The sequence below is a fragment of the Lepidochelys kempii genome, chromosome 12 (genome assembly GCF_965140265.1).
Source record: "Lepidochelys kempii isolate rLepKem1 chromosome 12, rLepKem1.hap2, whole genome shotgun sequence".
Classification (NCBI taxonomy): domain Eukaryota; kingdom Metazoa; phylum Chordata; order Testudines; family Cheloniidae; genus Lepidochelys; species Lepidochelys kempii.
This window is the reverse complement of record NC_133267.1, coordinates 25,837,835-25,849,935: the sequence shown is the minus strand read 5'-3', so window position 1 is coordinate 25,849,935 and position 12,101 is coordinate 25,837,835. Positions and strand designations below refer to the sequence as shown.

At 39.3% G+C, this 12,101-nt stretch overlaps 1 protein-coding gene across 2 annotated transcripts in view; it reads right to left on the bottom strand.

Annotated features, from left to right (window-relative positions):
- Positions 1-3,309: 3,309 nt before the first annotated feature.
- The window catches only part of TK2 (thymidine kinase 2), a 32,718-nt gene continuing 23,926 nt past the window's right edge, over positions 3,310-12,101 (bottom strand). For both annotated transcript variants that reach the window (XM_073307960.1, XM_073307961.1), the window contains exons 7-10: positions 8,974-9,062; positions 8,460-8,539; positions 6,598-6,678; positions 3,310-6,153 (exon numbers count right to left, since the gene is read on the bottom strand). In XM_073307960.1, coding sequence (XP_073164061.1) covers positions 6,055-6,153; positions 6,598-6,678; positions 8,460-8,539; positions 8,974-9,062 — 349 coding nt within the window. In that variant the 3' untranslated portion in view covers positions 3,310-6,054. The remainder of the gene's footprint in view (positions 6,154-6,597; positions 6,679-8,459; positions 8,540-8,973; positions 9,063-12,101) is intronic.

Here is a 12,101-nt window from a genome sequence, read left to right as displayed (position 1 = left end):
GCTTTGTGTCTAGCAAAAGTTATTAAGGGAGCTCTGACTGGGAAGTTGCAAAAACCATCCCTACCACACATGAGGATATGTACTGTAGACACACAGGGTACATCTGCACAGGAGCTGGGAGCAGGCTTCAGCCTGAATAGACAGACCTGGATTGACCTAAATGTTGTGGCATGGCCTGGGCTCTTAAGCCTTGGGGGTTGCAACATCCACAAAGATATTTTTAGCATGCTACTTTAGGCTCTGCTAGCAGAAGTCTGTCTATCTGAGCTGGGAGACTTGGTGTTAGCTGCGGTGTAGATATCTCCAGAGAGGTGTATGGATAATGCTGCTGGAAGAGAGTAGGTCTGAGCGGACCAGGTTGGCGAAGGGAGATGACTGTGATAAAGCCAATAGAAAACTTAAATTACATTTGGAAAAAGAGGCAAGACTTAAAGAAGTCCAAACAGAAAGCATAAAAGAAGGGTTGCCTCAACTCAATGACAGCAGCCGCACTTCACGCAGCCCCAGAACACTACACTGAGTCACCAAATCATAGAATTGAATTTGCTTCAATAATAAAACTAAATTTAAACCCATTTTGAACACATACCTCAATTACACATAATCAGGGTGGATAAAAATCATTTTTTTTAAATGAGATTTTATTTAAATGGGATTTTTTTTTGATAAAAAGTTTTTTTCCCCTCAAAAAGCTATCTAAAGATAGTTTTAATTAAGACACATTATAGCTCAAAAATATCTCATCATGGAATAGGGATTATAAATTCTAATTCTATAGTAGGAGACAATATAGTCATGTCATGCTTAAGAAAAGTTTTGTAAATGTGTTCCAATAGTTCATGGATTAGGGACCCAATCTTATGGGGTTCCAGGAGCTTCTGGAATATAGATTATTTGGGTTAATCTTTCTCTCTACTCAATGGGACTCAGTGCTCCGTCTAGAAGATACCATCAGAAATGCTTAGTTTTGCAGTTCTCAAACTGTGGATTTGTGTCTCCAGAGGTAACATGCTTGTTAAATTATTTAAATAAATAATATACAGAGGTGAGAAATAACAGACCTCAATCCTATTGTCCCTCTGCAAATTTGTGTACACAGTCAATCCCTTACCTCTCTTTAAAAGTGCAAAGTTTCAAAAAGTTCAACGAATAGAAGATTGTTGGGGGCAGAACAGATCTGGAGAAGAAGTCTGAAGATAAATGTGAGAAGCAAGGGACATATGCTTGTTTTGTTAAAATATTATATGTTTGTTGTTGAAGAAAAAAAATCCAGAATACTTAATGTTGTTGTTTTAGTTCAATAAAACAATTTAAATGTCTGTCTGGTGATGTTCTCCTCCTGATACAGCATGGCAAGAAAATCATCCAAATATTAATGATTAACCTGTTGAATTGGAGATTGTTCACCTCCCAATGACTTCAAAAATAGTTGTTTCAATTACCTTTGGTAAATGAAATAACCAAACATTCATTCATTTTCTGATATAGCTGTAGAACTAATCTGAAAAGTTTTTGAAATAAATCAGTTTAAAGATGTATAGTGTGTACCTTCTAAAAATGAAATCTACATCTATCTCTGAGTTGTGAAGAATATGTATTAAGGTTATAACAACCAACAAGAATGCACTTTTATGTAGAAATCCATGATTAAATTGAGTCTTCCTGATTAGTGATTTAAATCAAATCCTCCCTGCACATAATCCAGCAGATCTAAAGTGGCCATATTTTGAGATTTGAACATTTAATGACATTTGTGTGATTTGGAGGATAAGCCACATTTTTATATAGGCCTTGAACTGTGTGCCATTTGTGTGCATTCAACTTCATGTGTATTCTCTCTGCACCTGTGGAAACTCTGAGATGGTCAAGTAGCAGCTACACAGACAGCACAGACCGGACAGAGGCAGTCTGTAATTCTATTTTATAAATGGACAGAAAGAGAGGGAATGCCTGGTGCAGGGGACATGGGGTCATGTCCATCCACCCCCCGCCAATTTCTACCAGGGTTTTTATGCACTGCCCTGAACCCCACTGCATACCACCAGAACCTTTACATCAGAAGTTTTCAAACTATGGGGCATGCCCCCTATGGGGGCACAGAAGACCATTCAGGGGGAAAGCAGCAGCTCAGGCTTCAGTCCCGTATGGCAGGGCTCAGGGAGGGAGTGCCACCTCCACCCCTCACTCGCCTATTTTTGTCTGGGTGGGTGGTGGAGGGCCCAACCAAAAATTGTAACTTGGAGTGTGGGGGGGGGAGGGGGACCTCAGCTTAAAAACCTCTGCTTTAAATTGTGCCCCCTACTATCAACAGTTATGCATCATCTCTGGCCAGAAACTGGGGACAGACAGCAAGGGTGGTTTCTAAAGGGCCAAGCAATTTACGATCCTATCAGCTAGTGTGCTCCTGCATACAAGTTCTAATGAATGCTGCACCTCTCTTTGCTTAGTTAAATTACATCACAGTCAGCAACTGAACTTAGCTGATGGCAATACAATGCATATCTCTCTTGCTAAAGGGAGTCGCTTTGTTTTGGTAAAGTGTGTGTGTGTCTTTCTGTGAGCAGCTGACTTTAATTGTGCTACAGCTGGCACTGACTGTCTGTAGATTAAACGGGGATTTACTTACTGATTGGATCTCTTTTGGTCACAAATTTAAGTCCCAGGCTCTTCCCAAAGCCACACGCTACACAGAGCTAGCCCCTTTGAATGGCTCCACTTCCATGCCCTGGATTACAAACATTCTCTTTTGATCACTACAGAAGCAGATCTTAGGCTGTAGAACCTGGTAGTTGGTGATACTACTCACTCACTCACTCACTCAAGCTCTCCCTCTGGGTGTTTTAAGCGAGTCATTTTTTTCCCCCTTAACATTCATATCACACCCATGACCCTGCACTGTTTAGAATTCAGGGTGCTGAAGAAGCATAAGTTAGCTTTAGAACAAATGTTCTTGAAAAGGCAAGAACCAAGAAAATTGAATTTCAGTGCAGAGAAGATTAAAACGCATTAAGCAAAGACAATAGGTGAACACTAAATTATAATTTGTTTAGGGATAGTAAGCACAGGTTTAGAAAGCAGGAGATTATGAAACACATTGTTTGAGGAAGAAACAAAAAACAATTGACAGGGATTTAAGAGAGCTTGGGGTACTGTCTGATAGAGATATTTAGGCTTCCGGTGCTCCAGTGAGTCAGTTTTTATAAACACAAAAAAAGCAGTTCCTAAAACACACTACTCTGTCACATTTTTTTCTCTGAACATTGGCAGAGTAACCACCACCACTTTGAGCAAATAACCGAAACAATGCCATTCTGCTGAAATATTTTAATTTACACAGTGAATTTGGAATCAAGACTGAAAGAAGTAAAAATCTGCCTGCTCACTAAAGGGCTTCTGTTAAGGAAAAATATATATAATTAATTGGACATTTCAAATATACGGGACAATCTCCAAGGAGTTGGCTGTTTTTGGTCTCTCTTAGCGTATGCCCAGCTTGTGTGTTTTCAGTGAGCATTGAAACAGGATTACTTTTTTCCCCTCTACGTTTAAAAACTTTGATTAATATACTTAAGCAGTTAGAAATGTTGGATCTTATTGTTCAGCTAGAGTATTAAAGCTTTAGAACAGAACCACTGAACCTAGGCACTGCATTCACATGCTTTAGAAAATTAATTTAGTGTTGCACTCAGAAACAATTGCTGCACAACTACCAGCATTAGATTGTATAAACAGAGAACAAAAATCTTGTTTGATGTAAAAAAAAAAAAATATAAGCAATTAGCAGGGTGTGATGGAGTGTTCTCCTCACTCCACAGGTTTAAGGTAGTTGGGACGGAGTTAATTAACCTCACAGCTACACCTGGGGGAGAATTAGGCTGGAGAGGCGAGCCCTAATGCCTCTAGTCATTTTCTGGATGTTAGAGAGGGAAGGAAGGAAATGCAGGGAGAAAGGAGAAACCACAGGGGATTCAGGCCCAGAAGGAAGGGTTTATCCAAAAGGGTGGTGGAGTGAAAGCCTGGAAGAGATAATGTAGGAAACGGCTCAGGGAAACAGCAGCAAGATTTAAAATAGTACAGACCTTAGCATTTGAGTAGAGACTCTCTTGAGTAAGAACCTGGAGTAAAGGGTGAGCCTGGCTTCCTCTACCAGCCACTGGGGAAATGGCACTGGTACTATCTGGGTAGTGATGGAGAAAACTGCTGGAGACAGTTTTCTATGGAACGACTTTGATACCCCAGAAATGGGAAAACACATAGTGACCTGACTGCAGGAACAAGCCATGAAGGGAGAGCACCTGGAGTCAGAGAGACGGCAGGGCGCGCAAATAAGCGTGTGACGGACCTGGAAAGAGCTAATCCCCAGAGCAGCCAGGAGGAGGTGCCCTAGTAGTGAGTGGACCCCATGACACAGGGCCTCCTCTCTTAGCAGCAGTCCAATTCAAGTAGAAATAATAAATAAAGGACTACAATGAAACTATAAATTAACTACGCACGACTACAATGAAAACTAAAGATACACCTTTGTGTAGTATCTGATTATTATTCTTAACCAAATGAAGTACACGTAACAGAATTCTGTATTTGAAAGTTACTATCCTCTGTGTTTCTAACACATTATAGACATTGATCACTGCATATTTAAATTTACAAAAACATCTTAGCTGAGCTATACACGGAGCTAGTTTTAAGACTATACAGTTATGACACATGCCCAGTGAAGTAAATGCTTTTTTTGCTATGTTGCTTTAAGCAGAGGTGTTTCTGGAAGCATTTCTAATGTTGCTGGCACTAGTTCAAACAACCCAAACTTTTATAGAATGAACAAAGAATCATCCCTTCCAATTTAAAGAGAAAATAAAGTGAAATTAGTCTTAAGACCGCTCCGTTAAAAATGCCAACTTGAAGACAGCACTTGAGAGGGTAAATAATAAGTGATCTATAAAAACATCACAGAGCAGTTTAAGAAATAAAGTGAGAATTTAACTTTTACTAGATGTTCTCTGCTCTCTTCTTGATGTCTGCAGCCAGGAGAAGCTGTGATTAAGGGATGACCCTATGTACCGCCCTCTCACATGTTCTTAAACTTACACATGATGCAAACATCTACTAGAACATAATAAAAAAGATTAAGATATCAAATAATCAGTGTCAGAATTACTACCCAATTTCAATGCGTAATGAGAAAAATTCTATCACATGATACAAAAAGTTTTAGGGACAGATTTTCAAAAAAGAGATTTTCATTTGGAGTCAGATTGAGACTCTCTCTCTTATTGAGAGCAGCTAAATGCTGAACTCTTCTGAAAATCTGGGCCAGAGAACCTTAGACCGCAAATTCTTATAAAGCCTGGGTAACTTTATGTACCTGAGCTGTTCCATTTAATTCAATAGGACTATTCAGATGTATAAGTTTTGCAGGATTGGGACTGGATTCTGATCTCATTTAAATCAGAAATTACTCCAGTAAAGCCAATGAAGTTACATTGGTGCAAGTGAGATTAGAATCAGGTCCATAATTAAGAAATGAACTGTTTAGTTTTCCTATTTTAAGTGCAATTAATGATATTTTGTGAAAATGGTGGTTGAGAACAGTAGCATAATTAGTTATTTCATTGCTTTTCCATTTAAAATTGTTACAAAATTGGACTGAACTTGTTCACTTACTGACTACATAAACTTGACTTATTCACCGCCTTCTAATTACATGAGAGGACATTATGGGGCTGTTTGGAGTGAACAAAAGCACATTATCATGAGAAAATGCAATATCAGAAAGGTATTTATACAATGCAGAAGTGAAGTAGGGAAACGAGATACAGCAGCTTCCTGTCAGAGGTAGTTGGAGATCAGTAAAGCTGCACTGGAACTTAAAAGTGCAAGAAGCTGAAGGTAAACAGGATATGGCCTGTTTGTGGCCTTTTCCTAGCTAAAGTCATTGACACTTTACAAGACAAAATCTCAACCAAAAGACCACATCCTAAAAATTTTTGGGAATGTCGATCAGAATTCCCCTGATGGACATGTTTTTTAAAGCATGACCATAAAACTGGATTTCTACAGACAGTGTTGCATATTGTATGGGGTTAATATTCGGTCCCGACTTTCTTCATACTTTTCTATCATTTTCTGCATGTCATTATCAGCCTGAATCACCTAGAAAACAAGAAAATGAAAATTAGAACAAGAGGCCCTATAAAAATCTGTATATTCTTTCCCAAAATCATTCATTTTGCTAGCATTTGAAAAGCAAGAAATACTACCACTACGTCCCAAAATGCACTCGGTCAATTTGTTTTCAGTGCAGGGTTTGGGATGGGTTTTTACAAGCAATGGGTCAGATTCTGCAAACACTTACAGACAAGCATAATGCTTACTCCTGTAAATAGCCCCTTGGGTGATGAAGTAAGGGTCATTTACAAGATCAAACTCTAATGCTGTATCCTACTGAGAGTCATGAACACTTCTTGAAAATTTTCTTCTCCAAATCATATTAGAAAAATAGATTTTGCCTTTACAACTAAAGTGATATTTGAGAATTGAAATTTTCTCTGTGTGCCCGCGTGCTTACCTGGTTACAATTGATAAATATATACTTACGAGCACTGGAGAAGGAACTCTAAACAGTGTTTGTTTTATAAGCCACTCCTCGTAGAGCTGATGGATAGCTTCTAAATATTCCTATAAAAAGCCATTCAAAACAAAGATTTACAGAGGTGAAACACATACTGCGGTTTCTGTACTTATATTTTTCAAAGTAAACCAAATCAGCTAAGAGGTCAATGACTTCAACCAACTGTGTATAAATAAGAAAGCTACCATCAAACACTTGATACTAAAATCCAGGTTTCAGACATGGTTTGACAAATAAGGCAAGTTCTTGTTATGCATTACATTGTGACTACAGAATGCAGTGCATCAGAAACTTTCACCCAACATTTCATTTGACTGAAGTCCGAGACTTTAAAGGCCAAAAGGGACCACTGTGATCATCTAGTCCGACATTCTGTGTAGCACAGGCAAGAGCTTTCCCGAAATAATTCCTATAAAGCATTTCTTTTATTCCCCTAGCTCCAGTTCACCATCCGAGTTCCACTAGCACCATCATTCCCATTGGATACCAGTGCCGCTTCATGGTGAACCCACGCAGACGGGGCAAGTGGAATCTTTTCATTTCTTCCTACTGAAAATGGCTACAATTTATCCCTGGTGTTAGGATTTAACCTACGCTGGATCTAACCCATTGAGTCAATGGGAGTGGAGAGCTCTCAGCACCTGGCAGGATCAAGACCTTTGTTTTAATTCCCATGGGAGGAGTCTGACTTAAACCTTACATAGAGATGAATACCACAAACAGAAGAGGAAAGGACAAAAGGGAAAACTGAAATGAACACGGACTTCAGAGCTGCTTTTTATGTGGATATGTTTTTTCTACGTTCCCAGTTGATTTTCTTTTATTTCCACTCATGTCCTTTAAAAGCATTTTTGCTTGTCTGCAGCTATTAGATTTTCATGGAGAGGACTTAACCTTTTTCATTCACTATAGGTTTTTTCCTCTGTAACAGAGAAAGACACTGCCAAGTGCAACACATGATGTCTCTTCAAAGCCACTGTAGTAAAATACCACCTAGGGCTTATTCACCTAGGGGACATTTCACATAGCTCAGGATTTAGCTCTTGGCTTTTATCTCACCATACATGTTCAACCTGCCCAACTGCTCTTACTAAATCACCTTACAATAGAGGCACTTTAATAACAGGCAGCACATTCCTTCTATTGCCCCATTTATTCCTGGCTTAGGGATTCATTAAAAAAGATCTGTTTGAGGAAGAGCCTTCACATAAACCATTGTTTAGGATATGCAGTAATCTAATTGTACAACTTATTTTTATTAAGTTCCTGTATCACTGCATGCTTGATTTTTCAAACAGTGCCTTCTTTTGGGGCACAGGGAAACACCTGCAAGGGCATTTTTGAAACCCATAACACCTCTGCAGACAGCTGATGAAGTTTGCACATGTAAATTCTATCGCCCGCATGCACAGGGGCTCATACTCAAGAAGTGCAGGCAGACATCCTCTGAAAATTTTGGTGGTGGATTTCTCTTTCTTTCCCAGGTTCACTGAATTGTATTGTACTCACCTACCAACATGCAGAATTCGGGGTAGTCACTGTCCAAAATTATTTTGATTTTTAAATAAATAAGGATTAACTTGTCTCTACTAGACTATAAAGCTACAATGAACCCTACTCACCTCCTCCTAATAATAAATTGCACCCATCAGTGGAAACAGGTGGATTACATTGTGGCAAGGCCCTGACTTTTATTAACAGACTACGGGATAAGATTTTATATTTAGAGGTAGAGGAGCTACAGATTAAAAGCTATGAAGATACAAACACATGATGTCCTGACAGGCATCTTGAGCCTCTGCTCTACTATGATGGAAGATTTCCTTACCATAGCAATGATCTTTTCCTCTTCTCTGCATCTTTTCTTTAATCTCTCATAACAAGTTTCAGGAGAAGTCTGTAGATAAACTGCCATTAACAAAACATTGAAATGGTTATTTTAAAGGGTCAGGTTTGAAAGCAACATAGAGCAGAAATCTTCTCCACAACCAACAGAAAAGCAATCTATGGTAGGCATTTCTGACATGGATATCAGCCACAAATGTCCAGTGGCTCCACTGCTGGCCAGTCTGTCAGACACGAGTGGATTTGCTCTGGGAGGAAGGTAGCCACCTCCAAACGTCCAAATATAGAGATGAAGTATGGCTATGTACAACAGCACCAAATGTTCCAAAGGCATGACTGCTGTTTAAACATGTACACTAGAAGGTATTTCTTATGTTACAGAAATTTAGGGCACAGGAAATAGAAATAGGAAAACATCCTTTTCTCTCCTTTTTCATAATGCATTACAAAATACTCACTTTAAAATGGGACCAGTGTCAGAGAAGAACATGTTTTACCTATCAAATCAACCGAAACATCAGTGTTCTTCACGATCCATTCAAACCATTCTGTTAGCACTACGTAATCCACTTTTGGCATTCTCCCACTGCAACAATCAATAAGAAAATGATTTTTTATTACCTCTTTTGCTACAAAATCATACAGTGTACAACAGAGGGCCCGATTCTGATCTCACAAATGATTCGCACCAGTATATCTTTGGCCTCACTAGAATTACTCCTGATTTACACCAGTATAAGTGTAATACCCATAGTGCCTCTAGTCACACAGAAATATTGTTCATGGGTCAGACATAAGAACATCGTGTTTAAAAATGAAATACTGCCTAATATAACCCTCAGTTTTAACAGTTTTTGTAACAAAAATTAGTATTTTATACTATTTCACAAAAACACAGTTACTTGGTGAACTAAGTAGAAAAATGTTACAACATCAATATCTATACTGTAAATACAGTAAATTAGCATCAATTATATTTCAAACATTTTTCACAGTGGGACTGTTATGAATGTATTTAAACTGTTGCATGCCATGCTACCATGAATGTTTGATTGACTAAGCAACATGGACAATTTGTTACAGTTGCCAAAAGAAAGAGCAAGAATAATAATGGCATAATGTAAATTAGACTTTCCTTTCCATGTGAGAAGTATTTATTAGGATAAAGGATTGTTGAAATATTCAGGAAAGTTAAGTTGAGCTCTGCATTCATCATACAGAATAAGCAATATTATAGACAACTATCCCAAAATGATCCCCTGTGGGTCTGGGGACAGAATAGGCCCACTGCTCCTCCTGCATGTCATAAGAGGCAACTAAAAGGGGGTTGCCTGAAGGGATGGGCTCCGCCAGGTTAGAAATTTGCCCAAGACACACCATATGATGAGCAATTCAACCATATCCATACCGCACTGGTTGTAACCCGGGTTAATAATGACCATGCCATCCGTCTCCCACCAGGGCGGACGTGACAAGTATACTACTGGTGTAACCCCAACAAAGAGGATCCATGGAAGAGATAATATTACCATAACCCCATGGACAAACAGGGAGGTTGAAAGAACTCACGTACGAAATGGAACAATACACCTGGCACCGCCTAGAAATCTCTGAGGTCAGATGGAAGAACTTTGGAGAAGCACTAATGGAAGGCCATGTACTCTATTACAGTGGAGAGGACAAACATGTCAACAACATAGGATTCCTTGTGCATAAAGATACCAAGAATTCAGTATTAGGATGCCGCCCAATATCCAGCAGGCTTATTTCCATCCATTTAAAGGCAGTACCATTTAATATCACAGTGGTAGAAGTCTACGCTCCTACAACAGACTATGATGATGAGCAAATTTAAGATTTTTACAATCAGCTCCAAGACATTATCAATAAGGTACACAAGAAAGATATCCTGATTGTACAGGGAGATTGGAATGCTAAAGTGAGTACTGATGCACAGGCGGATTGGCGAGTTTATTGTGGCCTTTTCTGTAATGCAATAACCAATGAGAGAGGATTGAGACTTTTGGAGTTTGCAAGCTATAACAATCTGGTTCTTGCAAACAGATTAGGAGCACATAAAGCATCCAGATAATCAATGTGGTCTACATCACAGCCAAATTGACAACATCATGGTGAAAAAACTATTCTGTTCTGGAATTAAGAAAGCTAAAATATGGAGCTTCCCCAGTACCAATACTGAAAGTGATCATGACCTTGTAATGCTAAACTTTTAGCTACGGCTATGGAAAATTATTAGGCCAAAGTTCACCAGAACCAAGGTTTGACTTAGAAAGACTCAGAGACCGAAACATTGCAGAGTCATTCCAAGCAAGGATCGGCAGAAAATTTGCCCCACTGCTTGCTCTAGAGGAAGACGTAGAAACAATGACTAACAATTTCAACGCTGTAATGAATGAGGCAGCAATGGACATCCTTGGGAAACACCATAAGACGACAAAACTCTGGGTCACAAATGAAATACTACAAACGTGTGAAATCAGAAGAGAACTCAAGGGAGACAAGAACAGCACTAAGGGAGCTGATAAATACAGAGCGATTGGCAGAAAGATCAAGAAAGGAATGAAGGTGGCCAAGGAGATATGGATTGAAAAACAATGCTCTAAAACTGAAGAGTGTATCAATAATAAAAATAGCAAACGAGCCTTCCAGGTTGTAAAAGATCTGATGAAGGAAAGATGGACTAAAGCAAACGCAATTCAAGACAAAGAAGGGAACAGTCTTACAGAAGAAAGGGACATCATCAACAGGTGGACAAACTACTGCTCTGATCTATACAACCACCAGACAAGTGGAGATTCTAGTGTCCTAGACATCCCAGATTCAACAGGGGAGGATGACTCTCCAGTACTGCGTGAAGAAGTGGAGACAGGTGTGAAATCACTCAAGACAGAAAGTCTACAGGTATTGACAACATCCCAGCCGAACTGATGAAATTTGGAGGAGAAATAGTAATAGATGCACTCACCAAGATCTGCAACAAGATCTGGCAGACCGGTGAGTGGCCCTCCACATGGACACAGTCACTAAACATTACTCTGTCAAAGAAAGGCAACCTGCAATTGTATCAAAATTACCTGACCATAAGCTTAATTAGCCATCCCAGCAAAGTGATGTTGAAAGTCATATTGAACACATTGAAGCCACAAGTGGAGAATATCATCGCTGAAGAAAAGACTGGCTTTCGTGCTGGAAGAAATACCACAGAACAGATTTTCAACCTTTGTGTTCTAATTGAGAAGTACTTACAAACCAGCAGGACAACTACCACGTCTTTGTTGATTTCAAGAAGGCATTTGACAGAGTATGGCACGAAGCTCTCTGAACAACCATGAAGAAGTAAAATATTGGCCGTAAGCTTATTCTTAGCATTAAACAATTGTACGCCATGGCCAGCAGTGCAGTTCTCATCAATGGCACAAAAGAAGAGTGGTTTTGCACCACTTTTGGAGCCTGGCAAGGCTGCCTTCTTTCGCTCACACTGTTCAACATCTACTTGGAGTGCATAATGACTGATACCCTAGAAGATCACATATGCACAGTCAGCACTGGGGGGGGGGGGGCGAACAATCTCAAATATTCAGTTCACTGATAACATTGACGGCCT